General features: G+C 42.3%; 1 protein-coding gene across 4 annotated transcripts in view; it reads right to left on the reverse strand.

Annotated features, from left to right (window-relative positions):
- The window catches only part of LOC146860205 (uncharacterized), a 515,433-nt gene that overhangs the window by 21,897 nt on the left and 469,774 nt on the right, over nt 1–23,762 (reverse strand). For all 4 annotated transcript variants that reach the window (XM_085644046.1, XM_085644048.1, XM_085644047.1 and 1 more), the window contains exons 9-10: nt 13,918–14,032; nt 5,403–5,514 (exon numbers count right to left, since the gene is read on the reverse strand). In XM_085644046.1, the coding sequence (XP_085500172.1) occupies nt 5,403–5,514; nt 13,918–14,032 (227 nt within the window). The remainder of the gene's footprint in view (nt 1–5,402; nt 5,515–13,917; nt 14,033–23,762) is intronic.

The raw sequence follows: 23,762 nt of genomic DNA on the forward strand, positions 1-23,762 counted from the left end.
CCGCATCTGCCTTTACTTTTACTTGTGCCCACACCGCATTTGTGCATTATTGACAAGCGGGTGCCCACCCCACACTTGAAGTTCGTTGTGGAAGCCCACCCTGCATTCTGCGCCGAGGGAGAGTCACCAGGCCGCTGACAATGTGACCCGGAAGTCAGGAAAAGCTGCCTGGAGGTGGGCTGGGCCTGCTGTCTCACGACTGTCCGGAGCCTCACGGGCTCTGCGTCAAAGTCCCGGGTCCCAGGAGGTGGCCCGGGTGACATGCAGAGAAGCGAGCAGTATTAGCGTGGCTGAGCGGGACACAGGAGAAGGATGCTGGAGTGGAGGCGGGGCTCCGGTGTTGATGTGGAGAAACCGCCCGGAGCCTCGCAAGCTCCCCAGAGAAGTTCTGTGTCCCAGAAGGGGGACCGGGCGGAGCCAAGAGGTCTTGTGAGGGGGGCCTGACTGCGATACGGAGGAGGCAAGTAAAGAGCCCGGTGAGTAGGGCCCTTCTCAAGGCTTTGTTGGTGCCTTCCCTGCAACGTTGGGGCCATTTTAAGTTGAGTCCCTGAGTGGTGCTCTCCCGAGGCAAATTGCAGTGCCAGTACTCCCTTGCTACACAGCTGCACCGCAGTGGCGGGCAGCTGCAACATGGGGCAACTTTAAGTTTAGTATCCCCGTGGTGGCCCTTGCATTCTGGACAAAAGGGCGCTCGAGCCCTAGTGCAAGGCCAGTTGGCCTGGGGCTACTTTGGATGGTGGAAGGGCGCAAGGATCTAAGGTGATGTATGCACCTTGTGGTAGTGTTACTAGGGTGCACTGCTAAGTTACTGCATAATGTGTTCATGCATAATGTGTTTATGCCTACAGCTTATGCCTAATGTGATTTATGCAAAGTGTCTGTGCCAGTAGTTACTGGTTGTTTCATTTTACTACTACATGAGTTCTAATGGTTCTGACAGTGGCCCGATTGGCCCGGTCTTGTATATAATCCCCTGTTAATATTGCCTAGTGCCAGTTGGCACAGAGTATATTGTGTGATTACTATTCTAATGTGTTTCGGATAATAGAAAGGCTATTTTCATATATAACCTTGTGTGGAGTTTCTTTTGTGGTGTGCCTAGTGTGTTGTTACTGTGCGTGTGTGTTGCGCAAGCGCTTTACACATTGCCTCTGGGATAAGACTGACTGCTCGTGCCAAGCTACCAAGGGGGTGAGCAGGGGTTATCTTCAGCATGTAACTCCCTTGCTCTGACTAGAAACAAGGGTCCCTATTTGGGCTAAGGTACCTACCTCAGCCAACTAGAGACCCCCAGTTCTAACAATATGGAAATACGTGTATATTGTGTCTCCTTAAATGGGCTGCTACGACTGCCAGATATTTGGTAAATACTCTGGGGGCTGTGGTGATCCTGAACAGTAGCACTTTGAACTGAAAGGGCTATCCATTGAAGTCAAACCTGAGATATTGCCTGTGCGCTGGATGAATTGGAATGTGTAAATATGCATCGTTTAGATCCAATGCTGTCATGAAATCTCCTTTTTGGAACAATAGGATTATATCCTGTAACATGATCATATGAAAATGTTCTGATTGGATATACTATTTTAGAAGTCTGAGATCTAATATGGGTCTTGGAGTTCCGTCCTTTTTGGGAATTAGAAAGTAAAGGGAGTAAACCTCCTTTCACTGTTGTTGTATTGTCACTGATTCTATTGCTCCTTTTTTAATAGAGCTTTAATTCCTTCTTTTATCAGATTTTGATGTTGTTTAGACATTTTGTGAAAACAAGGTGGTATGTTTGGTGGCGTTGAGGTTAGCTCCAGACAATAACCATCCAACACCCGTTGATCTGATGTGATGTTTACCCATTATGGAAAGAACCGTCTTCCCCCGTGTGATCAGGGGGAATGGTAGTTGAGTCACTGTTTGGTTATAGGAGAGTAAATGTTTGTGGTAAAACCTCCTCTTCCTCAAGCCCTATTATTATTTCCTCTGTAGGATCCTCTAGAATATCCTCTTTGGAGACTTGTTTGAGTTTTGTTAAAAGGGGTGAATGTGTATGTGGAGGTTGTTTTAGACCACCTGCCATATGCAGAGCGATGAAAAGTGCCCCTTTAAGACTGCGTTTGTAGTGCCCTCATTGACTTTGCAGTCTCATTGTCTTTTTTGATTTTCTTTACTAAAGTGTCCACTTGGGGACCAAAAAGTTGTTCGCCATCAATATGAAGACATATAATATTTTGTTCCACTTGTGGTTTAAACCCAGATACTCTTAGCCATGCATGTCTTCTTAGCATAAGGCTGGTACTTATTCCCCTAGCTCCTGTATCAGTTGCATCAAGGGCGCCCCTTATGTAATTTGGTATGCCCATTTTTGAATTGATCTGGGAGATGTTGTAAAATGTCTTCCATCTTGTCCCAGTGTGACCGTCATACTTTGATAACAGACCTATAGAGTTAGCAATTCCTCAGTGACTAGAAGATTGTGCTGCAACCATTTTTTCTGCTGCGTCTATACATTTGCTATCTTTATCTGGTGGTGGAACATCACCAGTAGCTTGAGAGTTTACTCTTTTACGTGCTGTTGCAACTTCTAAGGAATTGGGTGTAAGCAGAGTCCTAATGTGGGTAGGATCTGTTGGGGGAGGTTTATATTTTTTATCCATTCTTTTGAGTAATAATTCTAGATTTTAAGGGCTCTTTAAAAATATCAGTAGTATGTCCAAGCATACCCTTTAACATTGGTAGATATTGGGTTGATTTTTGTGAGGAGGAAAGAGTTTCAAATAAAAAGTCATCCTCTATTTCCTCGGTATGCAAACTTACCTTATGAATATTTACTGCTCTAGTTATTAGGTCATAATATGTAGGAGTATCATCTGGTGGAGAGAGTTTAGAGGGATAAAGGTCTGGATCTGTGTCATCAGGAGGATCTGTGTCAAATATATCCCAGTCATCTTCTGGGGTTAGTGTGTGTTGATCATCACCCCCATCCCCTGTTAAAGAGTGTATTGACACTTCTGAGTGTATATCCTCATGGTCTGGAGACTGCTGATGTGAAGGTGTTTGTGGTATTGGAGGAGGAGTGGACTGGTGGCTTTATCCTCCTGTTTTCTTTTCCTTGCAGGAATCACATGTTCTTGAGGAGTTCTAGTAAGTATTCTTCCTGTATCTGGATTAATTAGAAGAGGTTTTTGTTTATTGTTCAATGGCTGTTGCAATTTTTCAAAGACTATACGTCTTTTAGACTAGATTTTGTCCCCTGTATGCCTGGGTGACTGGTGTTTCAGATCTGAGTCTTTAGATTTAGAGCTAAAGTCCGAATGTTTTTTTCAGATCCGAAGGATTACTGAACCGAAGACGTGGACACGTCTGCTTTGGATGTTTTTTGCTCCGAAGATTTTTTTGATTCGGAGGTGGACTGTTTCGGATCGATAGTCTTTGGCTGTCTTTTTGGAGCTAAGCCAAGGCCAGACTTTCTGTGATCAGTGGTTCAGTGCCGACCATGGCTCCAAGGCGGTGAAGAACAGCAGACTTTTGTACCTTGGCTGTAACTTTTTGGGGCATTTTACTCACGGTTTGTTGCCCAGGTTTAAGGGTTTCTGCATCAGAGTCGAAGCTTTGTTCTAGAAAGAAAGTACCCTGATCCACAGCCAACGGATTTACCTCCATTTCTGTTTCCGGTTCCTCTGAACCGAATATGTCTATTGTATCTTCGATGCTGTGTCGAGACATTTGCATTCGACTTGCTTTACGGAAGAGTCTTCTTTGACCTGAAGAATTTACAGGACTTGCAGTTCTGTTCCTGATGATCCAGTGAGAGGCTGGAATTACACACTTTGTGTAAATCGGTAGGAGGGAAATTTGAATGACAGGAAGGACAGAATTTAAAAGGTGTCCATTACATACCTTTTATTAGTTTTTGTATATGAAAAAACGCCTAAGAGAATTTCCGCCCGAGGGGGCAAAGGCCGGTAAGGCCGGAATGGAATCGAATCTCTCTTAGACGATTTTAGATGTATAATATAATGAATCTCGATCAATAACAATATCAAAGGTAATAGAAAAGGATCCTATTGACGGTGTTGACCGGAGCAGCGGAACACACAACCAAACCCGGCGGCGGAAAAAAACAATCTAAAAATTGAATCAATGACCATGTGTAGCGCAAGCAAGAAGAGGAGTCACTATAACACGTGGTTCAAATAACTTCTTCCAAGAAAAACAACTTGCACACTTCTGAGCCCAACACTAGATTGCGGACTTATGTTAAGCATGTGTATCTACTGCCACACATGCCAAACAGGGAAAAATACCCAAAATCTTGTTTGGTTGTTTAAGTTGGGGTAGTGATACTGAGATGAAGTCATAAGGCAAAACACAAGGCGAGAACATTGCTACTTCAAATGTTAATACACCCTTCCTCTAAATCCACTGTCCACTTGCCAGTTGGAGGCTGATCAGCTGCCTGGACAGTCAGGAGGAATGAGCCAGATTTGTTACCCTTTAGACACTTTCACTTAACAGATTCAGTTAAGAGCATATTTATTATGGCCAGGGCGTGCGCATTTCTCGGCATCTGCAGGTCAAGGCCTTCTACACACATAAAAGCTATAAATAAAAATACTTTGTAATTATTGATTCCAGCCTAAAACTAGAGAAAGAAAGAGAGGTAAATGGAAATAAATATATTTGTGCATCATCTGGCAGCTGCTTAAGAAGGAACAGGTATGCACTCCCTTTAATGGGGAATGCCCAATTTTTCTCTGGAAATTAAGCAAACCCTGCCAGGAAATTATTTCAGGAAAAATGGAACTGACTACCTTGAAAACAGACCTGAACTGAGACTGAGCAGCAATATGTCTGCTGAGGAAACAAACCTTTAGTGCAACAGAACGTTGCAGTGTTGCACATTTAGTTCTGAAACAGCAAGCTGCTTCCAGTAACAGTACAACTACTAATTTCTGCCGCTTTCCACATCCCTTAACTAGACTGTACTTGGCTTACCTTGCCTAAGAGTCTTGTTAGATTCGCCAAGGTTTATTCCACTAGGTTTAATAAATGTATGTCCTTCCCCAAAAGAACACCAATGCAGAAAGACGAAGCGAGAAGAGGCAATGGTCCCACCGGATCACTGCATAATTGTAGCACAAGAAAGGTGTTGGTTTAATAAATTTGCTAGAAATATGACAGAAGAAGTTTCATTTCAAAGGGTATACTATACTACAGAGACAGCGTATGGCATATTATTTAGAAATTCAAACTTATCATAGCATATTTTACTTTCTTGATGATAACTGAATGAGTAACCGACATACAATAAATTAAAATGAAGAGATTGCATCTGTGTGTACAAGACAAACAGCAGTAAGGGGATAAAGAGGGTACATGAAATGAAAGGACAACACCCCAGAGGTTACCTGTTCCTTTGCACAGTAGCCACAAATCATTCTGGTGGCCAGCTCCATCTCATGATTCTGAGCTGCATTGTGACAAATATCGCAAGGGTAGGCCTTACCGCAGCAAGGAAATCTACAACAAATGTATAAGATGGACTGAGAAAATGCATTTAAATCAGAAAAAGGATAATAATTTCACACTGCCCCTTTGTTGCACATCCAGATTCCTTTACCTTAGATTTGTGCAAGACAGCAGTTACCCTTGCTGCAGCCTGTACGACCCTCATACAAAGTACTGATGTGTGCACTTACTGGTAGGTGTATTCTGGACGTCCACCAAATTTCTGTTTGCCAACTTCATGCTCCTCCAGCCCCTTTTAGAGTTGATACAACTGCAGGTTCTCTGCCAGCACAGTTTCAGCTGACTCTGCCAGTGGAAACCATTAAACAAGAGACCTTTCCACCAGTGGGCTGCCAGATTTGCCTTGCCTGGCAGTCATAATGAATACAAACAAGAGATATTTAACCCCACCTATAAGTTACCTTAGCAGTGCGATGGATGTCAACGGATCATATTGGGGGGGGGGGGGAGAGGGGGGGTTGGGGGGAGGAAGCATGGGTGAACTTCCGGTACTCTCACCAGTGGCTTCCCCTCATGTGACCACCTAAGGGAGTGACAGAGAATCGCTCCATTTCAGCCCCCACCACACCCCCTGACCATCAGTAACAAAAGCACTGTTCAGAACTCCCACGGGGCAGCAGCATGAGGAGCAGGTAAGAGTATCTCTGCTTTTCTTCAGTGACACTGCTCTCTGAGCAGGCACACACAAATTTGAGGCATCACTGGAAATGGGAGAATCCTCCCTTTCCAATGAGGCCTCTCACATCCCGGATTGTGGATTTGGGAATGCACCATGATCCATGAGCACAGAGCCCACAAGACAGCAGGGATGCCTTGTGTTTTTTGTTTTTGGGGGTGTGGGGCTACAGCAGGGGTGTAACTAGAACCAAACTTCTGGAAGGGCGGGTCTATTACTTAAAAAAGTGAAGCGTGGGAAAGATATCTTCAGAAGGAGGCAAATATGCACAGACTTGGGTTTCCCTGCAGTACCCCGAGTGATGCAGACAGATGTTGATGTTTTCCCTGTATAGTACCTTAGTGACATTGTGACCTGCAGTGGCACAGACTTCACAACTACAACATCTTCCACAGGTCCTCATGCAGCTAGACTGTTCAGCCCTTTCCAAACAGACTCTTCTTTGCAAGTTATTGTTCATTAACCCCCTTTAACAACAAAAAGTGTGCTTGAAAGTCTTCCAACAGGATTCTTATTCCATACTCAGTCCACAGTCTGGCAGAAGGGCGGCAGTCAGGAAGACTAACCCTAATCACAGCACCTCTTGAGTGTACATATTCTTTTACACATATCCTAACCACGTATGAATACATTTTTAAGGGACAAATGCAAAAAAGTTGCTATGTGGCTGACCCCCCCCCCAACTGAAGAATACAGGCAAAAAGGACTGCACCTTTAGTAGGAATCATGCTGTCACTACCATAAATCCACCAAATCCTGGACAGTGAGTGTTTCTCAACTTTAGAGCAATCCTCTGGGGTCTAAATCTATGCAACATGAAGGTGCATCAGTATTCTTGATGGATTGTTGGACTCACTGAAGGAATAGACTACAACAGGAAAAACAACAAAGGTAGGTAAGCATACTATTCAGAGTCATGCAAGGGACTTATTGTTCCAACATTGACTTTCTGTCAAGAATATTTATCAATAATTATCACACCAAAAGATTGGGATGTAGCATCTTCTGTTCCAGAGTGGGCCCCAGAGTCTCATGTACAAGTGGCGTCCTGTGACAGCATCTTCTCATTTCTTAGGGTTGCTTCACCTTCACCTTCGCTGCCTTGTGCCACTGGGTCTCATATAAAATATTCTTGTGACACATTTTTTCCAAACCTGGGTGGATCTCATAAACCCATATATAAATGGGATAGCTTGATCATTTGTTTTCAGATCAAATCTGCCTGAGTGCACCATGTAAGAAAGGTGCCTGTTGGTTTGCATTGGGTCATTCCCTTTCTTAGCCAGGTTACCAGTCAGCACCTGCTCAAAAAGCACAACGGGGACAGATCACCCCTTAGTCACCATAACAAATAATAATGGTAATCATAGTAGGGGAAATGTAGGCAAATATGGTTCTGTTTCCCACATCATTCTGCTTCATGCCATGGTTAAGCATAGCCACACATTTACTAATGAATGTTTGGAGCAAGCCTCCAAATAACTTCCAACGGAGACCACAATACTAAACACACACTCTACCAGCCATGCATCATAACCTTACTCTAACACCCCAAAAAAGTATTTTGAGAAATCATTAGAGGTAGAATAGTTGTATATAAAAGCTACAGCAAATTCTTTAGCTATGGTTATTATCCAGTCACCACAATATGGTGTTGCATAAAGAAACTAGTAGGAAGGCTACTTCGGCATCTATCCGGCACATAAGAACTGAATCTAAACATATGTACATTTATTCTAATGAACATACAATCGGGCAAACTAAGGTAGATTCATTTTACCCAAAGAACACATTTTGAGACTGAACATCTGCATCCAATTGTTCTACACAACTGTACTCATTGATCGATGTCATTCACTTAATACAAAGTTTATATTCATATTAAGGCATAGTGCAAACATTTTTGGAGCCACAGGCAACATTTTTGTGGTTGTGGATTCCTCAAGAGGGGTATTTTGCAACTTCCTTGCTGCATTACAGGACTGTTTGATCCCTATTCCTGGTAGTGCAGAAAGACAGTAGTATACCACTTAAGGTGCATTTGAATAAACATATAGTTGTATACTCACAACAAATAACATGACATCATGCATTATTTATAAAAAGTTATGATTTGTATAGATCTAGGTCTTTAAAATAAAAAAGCACTTTCAAATGTGTTTCAGTGCTGTTTAAACTTTTTTGTCTCAAAATTGTAACCTGTAGCCATTGCAATACTAGCTTTCATTAACACCTTTTTTGATGTGGCAAATATGTCATATTGTAAAATGCAATTATATAGCATTTACTAGTGTTGATGAGCCATTTAGCTGAATAGCGCAGTACTACTGACTGTTCATGCCTTTAGTTCTCGAGTGTTGTGACCTTGTGGATTAGGCTACGTTGGTGAGACGTCACGTGCCTTCCATGTACGTCACACGGAACATCGCTCAGCCATTAACACAGGAAAAACCAATGCGCCTTTAGTTAATCATTTTTCACAGTACAAACATACAGCGAATGATATTCGCTGGTTCATTCTGGAAAAAAAAAAATCGAGGTTGCACCAGGTGTTAGGAGTGACTCTATACGCAAGAAGCGTGAAGTGTTCTGGATTTTTGTCCTAGACACCTGGAAACGGGGTTTAAACAACAAAATTCCCTGGGAGAATGCGATTCGATATGATTAAAATGATCTGACACCAGAGTTCTGGTCTTTCTTATTTTCTTTGTAATTTGTCTGATCACACAGCCATATCTTGACTGTAACGAATGTGTCTCTATACTCATGTTTTAACATTTATGTTAATTTGAGTTTCAAAACTTGGTGTTACTGCTCGGTTGAGAGGCCATACATATATTGTTCAAAGTCTGTATCATTGTTATTGCTAGGATTTCTATTATTAGTTTCAAACTTCCATGCAACGCTGCACATTTGGAGATACAATTTTGTTAAAAAGTATATTTAAGTATTTCCAGTGCAACTGTTTTTGACTCAGTCATTTGTTCCACCCGTGTTTTACTATTTTCCTTATTATATTCATAAGGATCCTTACCTTACGAACTATATTATAAATTATCCTCCTCTGTTCCTACACATGGAGGATTCGTCTATCTTCAGTTTCCATTACGTTGACCCGCCCCCCGCGTATCACGCATTGGCAGTTTAAGGAAGTCTTCAGTCGGCTTTACACGCATATAAGCCATCGTGTTTCTCTGCCGACTCTTCCACACAGGAGACGCCAACCGATTCACGGGCCGTCACTTTGACTTTTACCAGGTTAGTGGATCTTTCCTTTCGGTTACCGCTTCGTAAGATTGAGCGGTTAACCTTTTTTGTCCTCGCACCCGTATTTCATGTAGTAACGATGAGCGAGATATCTAATTTTCATCATTGGTGCATCCTTCACAAGTTCAAAATTCTATTTGGGAGGCCAATGCATCAGACAATACGGTACCATCTTAGTTTATGCTGCTGTTTCGCCCTTATGTTTGTGGTAGTGCCTCACTTAACATACATCGATGGTTTCACCTTCAACCCTTGGGGCTCAGACTATGCTAGACAGCTAGATGATCAGTCTCATGTTTTATTACCCTTTCTACCTAGCCTTTGTATTCATTTTCTTTATAATATGCAGCTTATTATTAAATCTTTGCAGTAGTTTTTACAAAGTAGATTATTGTCTGTTCAATTTAGTCTTTATATTCTTGTTACGCTATCTATCGTGCATAATTAACAAGATGTCCTTCAACTTTCAAATCAAGTTTTTTTCTTCTTTTTTCTTGTTTTTAGATAGTTTATCTTTATTTACGGCTTCATCTTTATCTTGATTAGCCGTTTCTTGCAGAGTTTTGGCTTTCTGGAAATTCTAAAGGTAATACTACATTATAGTGATGTTATGCACAACCAACAAGATGTCTTTCTACCTCTAAACAGATTCCCTTTTTTCTCTGTTTTAGAAAGTTCACCGTCTATAAAATTATGGCTTTATCGTGATTAGCCACTTCTGGGGTTTTTGATCTTTCTGAAACTCTAAAGGTAACATTCTAGCTTGACATTTTAGCAATGTTTTTTCCTGCTTTATATCTTGCAATTATACCAGTAGTTTAAATAGTAATTCCTATTTCTATTTTCACAGCATTCATTTTTTACCACTGGATATTGCAACTATTGTGGAGTCCCTGTGTTTGATAATTTTTCTTTATTGAAAACCTGTCATCTTCATTCCTGTTCAAGTTGGTTGATATAACCTTCAGCAGTAAGTCTATTGAGGCCACACAGCACCTTGGCGTATTTTATTTAAGTACCGGTGATGCTGAGGGTCAGACATTAAATCTTCATCATTCTATTGCCCTCTATTTTAGGTAATTGAGTTACCTCCGGGCCATTAATTACTTTTTGTTCCCAATACAGACATATCTTAGGTAAGCTGGTACTATTTTCAGCTGCCGCATTCTACTCAAATTTCCAGCTTATATGGTTTTAAATTACTCCATTCAATAATTATTTCTGGTTCTTTTCTTCATTCTGCACTTCTTTTATCATTTTTCTTTCACGTATTTTTCTTCTCTTTTTTTTCTCATCACTGGAACTCTATATCTATAGAGTTTGTAAATCATTTATTCATTTCATCGGTGTTCTTCTGGGTTCTATCTTTTTACTCTTTTCTCTCCCGATCTGGTCTTATTCTTGCTTTATTACAATTAATTTTCATTTTTTCTCAAGAATGTTCTGTTGCATGCCATCCCTACACAGAAACACGTGTTGTCATTAATTTGAGTTGCATATATACTGTTTGCAACCGGTATGCAAAGTTCATTTGACTTTATTGTATGGATGTTATATATTCTGTTCTCCTATGTTTGTTCAGGTTGCTGTGGCCGTCCTGAAGAAGGCGTTTTTTGCGCCGAAACGCGTGTAGACCCATTATTACGAACTTGTCTTAAGATTCAGCCACTTTGAATTCCAACCAGCAACAATGAATTTCTTGTCATATGTCTTTTTGTTATATGTTTGATATTTATGCATCATATTTCATGTTTTGTATGCAATATATATTTGTGATATTGGTGTCACATGTATTAAGTTTCATTATTTGAAATTTCTTTATCTTTTTATTATGAATTTACATAAAAAATAATAACAAATAAAATGTATATTTTAGTTTAAGAACCCCTCGTACACCGAGTCTGTTTATATATTATTAATGTGTGTTGTTAAGTATTGCTAAACCCTTTCATTGCCTAGGTTTTTCCTCGCCTTTAGTTCTCGAGTGTGCAGTCATGTTGGAAAGATGAGTCTTTACTATTCCAAACTAAGTCCAGTTGCAAATTTTATTCTAGAAATGGCCAGTTTCTGAGTCCTGCAACCAGCTGTTTATTTGCTTTTTCATGCTTGTTCTAGGAAAAATGTTAATTCATTTGTTAACTTTTTAGGACTTAAGTTGAATGCTTGTATGTAAAACAGGTTTGTAATTCCTAAGCTGAACTTGTTGATAAACTAGCTGCAGTTCTATTAATGCAAACATCAGTAGTATTTAAATGAACTTACGTATATTCTTATTTTCATTTGAACTTGTTTATCCATTTAAGTTCCACCTTTTTTCTTTTCTTTTATTCAGAGCCATGACTTCAGTGAGATGATTTATAGCGATTCTAGAGTGAGGGGACACTAGATCTTTCCTGGCAGTTCAGCCGGCCGTTCACACTGGTTAGTGCTAATCACTCTTGAATCTAGGGCACGTGACCTCCATCATATCTCAAATGGGATCGCCTTAGCATGTCTCGTGCTGAGATAGAACATAAAGAAATAAACCCTGGGCGTAAAATCCGCTCCTATCGTGGAGTTTGTGGATATTTGGCAACTCCACGTGCCACGTAGATCGCGGAGTTACCGAAAACTCCGCACTCTGTAACGGAGCACAGTTTGTTTTGTGTTCGCGTGCTCGAAATGCGTTTTTCCGCGCGCAGGAACGATTTACCGGGATGCCTTTGTTTGCCGACGAGATTTCCCAACCGTTCGCGAGGGCCACGATATTTGGTAGCCAGCCGAATGGTCCCGCGTGAGTGTGCGATCGCGAACACATCATTCGGGCGGGCCATCAGACTTCCGGCGGAACCTTTGTGAAGATCGCGATCCCGAACACCCAGAATTTGCAATCTGGAGAAGAATCTCACTAGAGCAGCATCCACACCTACTCGAAAGGATGATTTTGTTTAAAAAACTCCACAGATTGACATTTGACTGTACTTTTTAGTGCAAGGAGTCCTTTTTCTTTTTTTGAAGAGGAAGGAGGTGCCCCAGAGTCTTCAACTTCCTGTTCCTGTCCAGTAGGCTCCTCCCAGTGATTTGTCCATCTCCTGTTCACTTTTCATTTGGATTTAGAGCTGGAAAGATCACTCTTTGTGTCCGATGCATCATATATCATTGGATTTGAGGATTTTTGGATTTAAGATTTCACAAGTAAGTAGGAAAATTGGTGTTATTTGTTGGATTGGGGCTTTGCATCTACATTGTTTGTACTTTTCAATGTTTCTTTTAAGTGTATTGTGGTGGGTGAACTGTAGTTTCAGTAGGGGCCTAATTGTTTCTTTGTATGTAATTTTTCTTCTAGTTCTCTTTTATAAAGGAAACATGTTGCAAAGTTCACTACATTTTCGCCAACTTTTGAAATAAATTTGCAATATTTATTTAATTCACTAGCCCAGTAGTTAGGGGGCCATTTAAGGCAGCATCCTCACCTACTAATGCTAGATGGGTCTGATGAGTTATGCATGAAGCTGGCATCGATACCTCAGTTTTTGTTGCTCACTCTACTAGAGGAGCCATGGCTTCAAAAGCTTTTTTCCTCTGGGCTCGCCTGGAGGGTATCTTTAATGCAGCAAACTGATTTTCCGATTCTACCTTCAAGAGGTTCTACTTTAAACCAGCTGCTAGCGTCGCAACGCTGGTGACGAAAAAGCTTAAAGCCTGCCTGATACTTGTCTAAGGTCCTGACACAAAATTAACAATTTCCTGCTGTTGTAACAGAAAGTTTCAATTCTATTAAGGACATGAAGGCGAGGATTAGCCCACCCTATGTTATGGTACATAATCCCTCCCAAATAGGGGATCTCTCAGTACAGGTGGCTACTATGCTGTAGTCCTTTTTATTTGGAACTTCAGATTATCTAGAGGGTATGTATGCTGTTGTTCCTCTTCCAACGCTTTATATCATGTGTGTTAATGTTTGTTCCATATTTCATAAAGTTTTAATGGATCCAAGCAGGAACAAAGGCTACATTACTTGATCTTGGTTGCAGGAAGAAAGAGAAGTCGGCAACAGATTTGAAGGACTATAGAGGAGTCCCTGATATCGTTGATTGGATGGTAAATCAATGCTAAACTATTGAGTTTTTTCCCATGGGCTTCTGGAAAACGGAGTCTTTTGTTGTGGTTTTATATGGCTGCTGTTTAATACAATGTCAAAAGTGCAGCATAATCCTCGTCTGTGTGTCCTTAATAGAATTCAGTTACAATAGCTAGGACATTTTTCATTCTACATTTAGACTCTGTACAGTGGGTTAATGCAAAACAGGGCCACTCCCTGTAGCTTTTCTGGCAATGTGTCTGATAACTATAAACATTATTTTTGATGGCTCCATCATTGCTTTAATGAATCTGTATTCAGTATCACACAAAATGATGCCAAGGCATGACAATTAAATCTATAAGCAACAGTTGTACTCCATTCAATTTACCTTAGCCACCGACAACTCTTCCTGAAATGCTGACATGTACCACGTTCAGGCAGAGCTTTTCCAGCTTGAATAGCAGGATCTCGCAACGATTTCCTCGGTCTTTGCAAAGGATCTCCTAAGAAGGAAAGTATAGATAAACAGGCGTGAGCAAAACTTCACAAATCAGCCATTTCCTTGGTGAACACATAATCATGGAGCTTTTAAACAGGATTTGTAACATCACAAAGCTAAAAACCAAAAGTAACTCTGGAACATGTTGTAAAACCTGCCCAATATCACATCAGCAAGTAAAATGAGTGCCTATGATTGTCAGTGTTATGGGGTGGAAAATGGCATTCTTCTCAGAAGGAACATTTGTTAAAATACAACAATAAAACATTATTACAAAGGAATTGGCTAAAACCATAGGTTTTTAAGGCAGGTCTGAAGAAGAATTGTTAAAATATTTAAATGTTTCTGTTATGAAAAAAGATCGCTATCAAAATGATCTTTTACATCAAGTTAATGTCGTCATAACATCAGCAGTGTATCGCTAAATGAGCATAAATTACCAGCTTCAGCTACTTTCGAAATTAAATATTAACTGATCATTTGCATATAATTTTCACTGAGTACCAGTTTTTTAATTTCAGGAAATTGCCTAATTGTATCCAGAACTCTCATATTGATCATTTTCTATAAAAACTAATTTTGTCCCCAAATATCAACTTTAATTTTTTTTTATTAGGGGGTCCTCATAAAGAGACATAGGGGGAGAAACTTCAAGTTAAATACGCTGAGTTAATTCTATTTGAGAGCCTTGGCCTTATCTTGTAATCATTGCCCTTTAAAATGGGAAAAATATGTACTCATCTAACTTGGCGCCTTCAGGGTCTACGTGATTTCTGGAGCACAATATATCTTGGGCATCATTACGCTTCCTTTTTCCCCTGTGTCCATGGCTGTCCAAGTACCCGTACTTCAGCTTTTAGTGTGTGATTGTGAACCGGATGGGAATCATATATTATACCACTAACCTCCTGCCAAACTTTGATTTTTCATGCATTTTTATGGAATGCAGCTACTAAATATTTCCACCATGTCACTTGTCTTATTTATTTTACAAAACTGTTGAGGTTTGGTGGATCCTGAGACCTGACCTCCAATTTCTCACTAGTGTTAGCTTCATCACCACTGTTACTACCATTATCAAAATGTGTGTGATTAGTGAGTCTTTCGGAATTGTTATATTCTGGCCAAACGATTGTACAGTATAATCTAGATCAAGGTTTAAGCATTATTGTGGCATAGCTTATGAATGTCAAAGCATGTAAAGAACATGTGCAAATGACCATCCTCTACTGATTTGACCCTTGGAAAAAAGGTCCTGTCTGTGTATCTTATTCTTCTTGCTCGGAGTTAAAGGAGTGTGGCGAACTGTCAAGAAGAATTGTTTCCTATTTTTAGCCGCAGAAAGGCGCAGGGTAAAAAATCTTCTCTCACTGGGTACGAGCCACTTCCATACTCTCCCCAACCCACCTAGTTTGCTCAAGTCATTCCTCCAATATGTGACAATGTGGGCTTACCCACTGTAATTTTCTACAGTAGAAAATGTGTGACTTTAGATTGCTGGAATAAGAGGGTGTTGATGTTTAGGATTGAACAGGTTCTGAAAACCCCTTCATGCCCAGTCCACTCTTTTGTGGTTCATGGTGGCTGTGCGGCATGGCATTACTATACTATAAGAATCTGTGCAGTTGCACTATGTTGTGTTGTTGGTGACTGCTGCTCCTGTGTGGCTCCCCTCACCAGTAATCTCCCAATCCGTCCATAGCAAGGGATGCGGAGCAGGTTACAGCACAGAATCACTGTCAGTTAGACAGTAGTGTATGAGAGCTAAGATGGTCCTGCTGGACTGGTGTATACAAGGGTTACATTTCTGTCTAGACAAAAATGCAGTTGCCTGCACTACATGTAGAAAGCAAACACACATTCAACGCATTAGACAACCGGAATTTACTCAGAGACTAAGCAGACTACTGAAGACACTTCCCTAGCTTTACCAAGAATTATTACTCTGCAGCAGCAACACCAACATTTAGTGAATGTGTGTTCTGGGAACTCTCTGGCTTTGAAACACACAAAAGAACGCACAGGTCCAACAAATGTCAGTTGAATGCAGATGTGTACAGAGAGAACACTATAACTCAAAAGAAAAGAGGGAATGTCCCTTTTAAAGGACAACTCCCCTCACACACCAATGGTGTCATGCTTCATTATAGGGTGCCTTCTCGCGTCAGAACCTAGTTCCAGCACAGGCTACAACCTCCTCTCTACGAGGAGGGAGCTCAGGGTTGTTTTTTAATGTGGGCACATGGGTTATCCAAAAAATCCTATGTGAGCTTGGTGTGTGAAAAAACAAAGTGCTGTGCTGAGTGAAAGTGTATAAGTTAAAACAGCCTACAGAGGTAGCAAGAACTTTATTCAGCTCCCCTGTGGCAGGATTAAAAACAATAAGCTGTATAATAAACCTATCCAAATTCGAGACAGCTACATTAGAGAGATCAACATGTTTCAGCCTTGGTGACCTGTAGAAGTATTGAGGCTTTCATCAGGATCATAAACAGCAGCTACTGCTAGAGTGAAAAAGTGCAAGTGGTGCAAATCAGAATTGAGAATGACATTGGAAGTAACAATGGTATCTTAATCCTGAACCAGATACTTTTGTGTTCAGTCAGATCCACTGATTCCACCTGTAATGGAAGCAGACAAAAATAGTGCTTATCTATAACTGTGACACATCAAAACTGACATAACATATGTCAAACCATATTGGGTAAGGCTTATTCACTGCTAATCTACAGTCAGTGACCAGTTGTGTGGCACTTACCTATTTAGGTTAGTAAAGTAACCACATCTGTCCGGTACTACTAGTAAAAGGTGCAAACGCCAATCTAAGGAAAGGAAAAGAGGCGGTGGCATAAGCAAGAAATTTAAGAAATAGAGAAATCTTAGGGTATCGGGCAGTCAGAAACAAGCAATATGGTATTGATTAGAAACCAGTGTAGCTCTATATTCTGGTAACCATGAAAAACCATATATGTGACCTTTAAAGTTATGCCTTCAAGCAGCGCTGGTGTAAGACAATAGGCAAAGTACCGGTGTGAGAGCCGGACAATCTCCTAAAGAGTAGCCGGTCACGTACAAAAACCTTGATTACAAAGTACCCAATCTGCAGGGTACGATTCCCCTCACAAACAAAAGTAAGCGCGGCGTTGAGAAGCCAATTAAGGCGAATATAAGGTTTTGAATTATTGGGTTCTTAAATTAGTACGTCTTCACAGACAACCGCTGACTATGCCGGAAAAGGACGCGTAAGCGATGTATGTATGGGATTGGGCGAGGAATGCACTAACCCGCAGACGGAGTGTCCCACGTGAACGGCGGTGCTCAAACTGGCAATACGCGCTACATATAAGTGCTAGCAGGGTGCGGGCATTGTAAAAGCGTGCAGTGGCAGACCGTAAAGGCACGTAGGAAACCTCACTGCAAATAATAAGAGGCGTGGTCCGCGGCGTCTATCCTAACAGCAGGGTCAAACTAGTGATCAAGCGCCAGGACTTCATATGACTGTACTTCCGACCGCAAGGATTCATGGGAGTGATGGTAAAGAAGTGAGGAACATGGAAATGTAGTCTAGCTAATGCACGAAGCCTGGGCAATACATAGTGATTCTGATCACAATGAACGGGACAGTTCCAAAGAAAGGAAACGGGTGACTAATAGTGTTGACAAAGGTGTTAATGCATCTAGCTTCGGGCCATGAAGAACGTCTAATAAGCACCCGTGTGTGTGACAACACCGAAGGCGAATAACCAATGGCTACAAGTGGAGCCTTATTGGAAAACTGTCTGGGTATACCCGCCTAAAAAGTGTCATATCATGGCAACAATGGTAAAGCCCTGGCCAGAGCACTCGGGGGTATGATTGCTGGTGCATTCAAGCCAGGTAAATGGCAGTATATATGACCAACAACTGGCTAAGTGCAAGTGGGGGTGGCATCCGGTGGGCTGGCAATTATATTCATATGCCAGCATCGGAAACTAGGTATGTCCACTCTAAACGCCATGGTGGGAGAACTAACATCCTGCGCACTCAATGGGTGGGGGTGTGTAGACTAGGGGCTGTTGATCATGTCAGTGACAGCCAAGGGATATCATCGTTCAGTCCCTCCCTGGACGTGCCATGCCTAAACACCCACCGCTACTCAATGCGCAGGAGTTTAAGTGTGAGGTCAGGTGTAGTAGCACAGAAATTGGGTTTGTCAATTACCACCCAGGACAGGGAATCTGCCCGATGTTGTAGTTCTAGAAAGTGTTTTGTAAATAGTGTGTTCTGTTTTGCGCACCTAATGGTGCTTTTGTTTTCTTGTATTCGTATATGTATTTTGTGTATGGTCATTCCCACATACCCAAGGCCACAAGGGCAGGTTATGAGGTAAATAACTCGTTCACAATTACAGTTTGTGTGATGTGTCTGTCCGGTTTGAGCACTGCCATTCACGCGGGACACTCCGTCTGGGGGTTAGTGCATTCCTCGCCCAATCCCATACATACATCGCTTATGCGTCCTTTTCCCGCATAGTCAGCGGTTGTCTGTAAAGGAGTACTAATTTAAGAACCCAATAATTCAAAATTTAATATTCGCCTTGATTAGTTTCTCGACGCCATGCTTACTTTTGTTTCTAAAGCGAATCGTACTCTGCAGATCGGGTACTTTGTAATCAAGGTTTTTTTTATGTGACAGGCTACTCTTTGGGAGATTGTCCGGCTCTCACACGGTCCTTTGCCTATTGTCTTACACCAGCGCTGCTCGAAGGCATAACTGTAAAGGTCACATATATGATTTTTCATGGTTACCAGAATATACAGCTACACTGGTTTCTTATCAATACCATATTGCTTGTTTCTGACTGCCTGATACCCTAAGATCTCTCTATTTCTTACATTTCTTGCTTACGCCACAACCTCTTTTCCTTTCCTTAGGTTTCCGTTTGTACCTTTTACTAGTAGTACCGGACAGATGTGGTTACTTTACTAACCTAAATAGGTAAGTGCCACACAACTGGTCACTGACTGTAGTTAGCAATGAATAAGCCTTGCCCAATATGGTTTGGCATATGTTTGGTCAGTTTTGATGTGTCACAGTTATAGATATACACTATTTTTGTCTGCTTCCATTACAGGTGGAATCGGTGGATCTGACTGAACACGAAAGTATCTGGTTCAGTATTAAGATACCATTGTTGAAGTACTGGGAATTTTAAGCCCAGCGGTGCAGGGGAACACACCCTATGACTTCGGGTTCTTCCTGTTTCAGACCTACAGAAACACAGAGTCTTCTGGGTGAAGTCAAAGATCAGTTTATTGGCTGCAGACCAATTACAGGTATCCTAGAAGTACAACAGCGTGTATGTTCTCAGGAGACTGCTAAAAATCACAGAAACGGGCTTCTCCTTAAATACAAAATATCCTGCTTCAGGCATACATTCCTAGTTTTATGGCATGGTCATTTGGATGTATACATTTCAAACGAAAAGGAAGAGTCATGATGACCATCCCACATTCCAGTCAAACCAGCCCACAATTATTTACCCAGCAAGGCTCAGATCCCACATCAGATATCGATAGGCCCCAATAAACATGAGCATCTCCTGTTTGAAAAACAAGCCATAAAGCAGGAACAGTCAGGTGCGAAAGAGATTAGCTGGAGGCTCGTGTTTAATGTAAAGGCTTTATGGTGTGTCAAGCCCTGATGCTAATCACAGGTGGCCAGAGGACGGGGAGCTCGTGAGACCGGACTGACCTGGGGCAGCGGAGCCAAGCTGCCCAGGTCAAAGAAAAGTCAAAGAAAGGCACATGTGCTCTAAAAGGCCCGTATTTGCTTCATGCTATGTAGCCTATGTGAGGGCAACCATAAGATGGCCACCACTCTAAAATGGAACCCACGTAGTGATGTATAATAGCGTATACACAGTGCATTCATAGCTAAAACGTTACACAAAGCACTTGTACATACCGCATTAACCATTCGCGGTTCGCTAATACCGGGATAGACAGGGGTAGGGCCCTGCCTCCTACGCGGTCCCAAATTCTAAAGTACGACATTGTTACTTCCAATGTCATTCTCAATTTTGATTTGCACCACTTGCACTTTTTCACTTTAGCAGTAGCTGCGGTTTATGATCCTGATGAAAGCCTCGATACTTCTATAGGTCACCAAGGCTGAAACATGTTGAGCTCTCTAATGTAGCCGTCTCGAATTTGGATAGGCTCAGTATACAGCTTATTGTTTTTGTTTTAGAAACATTTTAATTAACGTTTACAATAATGCAAACATTGCATACAGTATTATAGGATTTGATGGTGCATACATAGCAGTTCAGCGAGCAATATAATCGTACAGCTGCCAGTAGTTCGTACTGGTAGTATCTTGTAAGTAAGCCGGACTTTCTACAACGGTCATCCTCTTTTTATTGTGCTCTAATCATTCACTGATGTCTGACAAATAGTCTTCCCCTGGGAGTTCACATATATTTCCGGGGTAAGCATTCCATTCCCCCCACACCTATCTACATTTTTTGGGACACCCCCTGTGTATGTAAACTGATTTCTCCACTATCATTGCAGTTTCTTTACACCACTGATGAAGGGTAGGAGTGTGTCGGGATCCCCAGCGTTGTGCAAAATTACACTTCGCCAGCATCATGCCCAGTCCTGAGCCCTATGATTGAGGTCCGTGGGCTCCCATTTGTTAAGGAGGCATCGTTTGGGCTCTGGGAGAACCGCAATCTTTGTAACTTGTGAGAGTGTGCGCATTACTGCCTTCCAGTAGTTTTTTATCTCCGGACAGATCCAAAGGGTGTGGAACAGTATGCCTACTCCCCCACATTGTCTAAGACAGAGTGGCGTGTCTGCCCAGTTAAGTTTGTAGAGGAGAGTCCAGGTATAATAAGTGCGATGCAGGATTTTTTTTTTAATTGTACCAACTTGAATTTGGACGATATTGCCACCTCCCTAGGGGATGTCAATGCCTCCCGCGAATCTGTGTCATCTAACTCACCAACTTCTGATTTCCATGTGGTTTTAAGGGCTGCAGTGGGATCTGACTGGTTATTTATTATTTTCCAGTATGTTTGGGAAATGGCTCTTTCGTTGAGATGATCCATCAGGAGTCTATCCTCTAATGGCGAGGATTCTGCAAGCTGCGTTCCTGTTGGGATTATTGCCATCAGTGCGTGTTTTATCTGTAGGTAACGGAATGCTTGTGTTTGTGCCAGACTATATGTGACCTGCAACTGAGCAAATGGGATTATTTGCTCTTTTTTCCACAAATCTCCAACCTTTGATATTCGTATCCTGTCCCACTGCTGAAAACCTTTGGTGTTGCGTAGTGCACCTAATCTTTTTGTATCCCATAGCGGCATGGCCTGTGTCACCACACCCTCCCATCCCAGCGCTCGCTGTGCCTCATACCAGACCTGTACAGTGTGTGCTGTTGGGCCTGTGAGGTTGTTCCTTCTGACCTTATTGTATAACGCTCCCATAATCCCCACGCTATCCAGGAGGTGTCTATCCATGCTATATGTTGAGTCGTCGTGGGGCGCATCAAGCCATTGATTTATGACCACCAGCTGTGAAGCCCAATAATACATTTTGATGTTGGGGAGGGCAATGCCACCGTCGTACCAAATTTTTATAAGTTTATGCATGGCAATACGGGGCGTCTTACCATCCCAAAGCAGACTAGTCACTTCCGTATTTATCGCTGTGAAGTATTCTGGGGTGACTGGGAACGGTGTATTCTGCAGTGCATATAGGAATCTGGGGAGTGCCATCATTTTGAATAGGGCTGCTTTTCCCAGTAGCGTGAGCGGTAGCGAACGCCAATGCTTGACGTCGCGTCGAAGTCGCATCAGGGGCTGTGTGAGATTTGCAGCCACGAATTGTGATTTATCGTGCGTTATATAGATCCCTAGATATTTAAATATCCTGTCTGTTATCTGAATGTCGCATCCCTGTGGGAGTCGTGGTGGGGAACCGTGAAGCACATAAAGAAGCGTTTTTGCCCAGTTTATGGTATATCCGGAGACCCACCTATAGGAAGCACATATGTCCAGGAGGCAGTTAATCGAGCATGTCGGAGATGCCAGGTACAGCAGCACATCGTCCGCATATAGCGAAATGCAATCCTCCCAGCCCATGGTCCATTTTAAGTCATGGATTGTCTGGTCTTGACGTATCTAGGCGGCCAATGGCTCCAGCACCAGTGCAAAAAGGAGCGGTGAGAAAAGGCACCCCTGCCGTGTCCCCCTACCCAACGGGAATTCTGTCGATATATGGCCATTTACTACAACCTGCGCCAATGGCTGCGTATAGAGTAATTGGACCCATGCGCAAAACCTAGGACCAAAGCCCAAGTGTCGGAGGACAGGAAAGAGGAATGGCCATTCAACTAAGTCTAATGCCATTCGAGCATCAAGTGATAGAATAACTGCGTCCTCCGCTACAGTATCTCTACGTGCAATGACACTATGTACTCGCCTCAAATTAAGGGCCGTGTTTCTATTCGGCATAAATCTGGACTGGTCCGGGTGGATTATTGTGGCGAGGTGCTGCTGCAACCTCATTGCTAGTGCCTTTGCTAGTATTTTCGCTTCCGCATAAATTAAGGAGATAGGTCTATACGACGTGCATTCATGCAGGGGTTTGCCCGGCTTATGGATTGCTACTATGGTAGCTAATCGCTGATCTCGGGGCAGGATTCCTGTCTCTAAACTATCTGTGTACATATTGAGTAAGTGTGGTATAATTTGGGATGCAGCTTTCTTATAGAATTCAACCAGAATGCCGTTGGGCCCCAGAGCTTTCCCCGTATGCAGTGCGCCTATTGCCTGCGCGAGTTCTTCCGAATCTAGGTCTTTCTCTAGAGTCTTCGCCGGAGTAGGGGACAGTGTGGGCATTCTTATACCCTTGGGAAAATCTAGATTTTCTTCCACTGCAGCAATGGCTGTTGGGGTGTATAATGCATCGCTAATGTCTCAGTTATTTACTGGGGTTCTGCTGTTATTGTCCCATCTGCTAACTGGGTCTTTGCTACCCATTTGCTGGCCCTCTCCTTTTTATCTAGCCATGCTAACAGCTTACCCGCTTTGTCCCCTAGCTCATAAACAGTGTGCTGTGTTTTAGTGAGCTCGGTTTTAGCTTCTTCCCATGCATATGCCTTGTATTCTTGTTGTGCCAGGTGTACCCTGTGAGCTGTGTCTTCATCAGTGTCCATAATATGGTCAGCTTCAGCCCTGGACATTTCTCGCTCCAAACTTTCAATTTGTTGCTGCTGAGCCTGTTTATGCCCCGTAACTAGAGAGGTAGCCTGCCCCCTGAGTACCGTTTTATATGCCTCTCAGCGTGTCGTTGGGGACGAGACTGAGTGTTGGTTCTCTGCAAAGTAGTTTTTGTTGTTTTAAGGAGATCTTTACTAATCTTGCGGTTCTGAAGGTATCCGGCGTGAAGCGGAAACAGCCTGCGCTGTTTCGGGGTGGAGGCTGCATAGGTAACGAGTACTCGAGAATGGTCCGATATACCCCTGGGTAGGTGCACGATTTTTATTATTCCTGCCAGCCCCATCGCCAAAGTGAAAATGTAATCTAATCTGGAAAGTCTATTGTGTACTCCTGAATGGAATGTGTATTGTTGCATTGTCGGGAACCTAGTCCGCCATACGTCCATTAGGCCCAGAGCCTCAACAAACTCTACCAGTTTGAGATTTGCGCTACTGGGATCTCTAGGGGGTTTCCTATCTATGGA

This window comes from Triturus cristatus, chromosome 3_1 (assembly GCF_964204655.1).
Source record: "Triturus cristatus chromosome 3_1, aTriCri1.1, whole genome shotgun sequence".
NCBI classification, from domain to species: domain Eukaryota; kingdom Metazoa; phylum Chordata; class Amphibia; order Caudata; family Salamandridae; genus Triturus; species Triturus cristatus.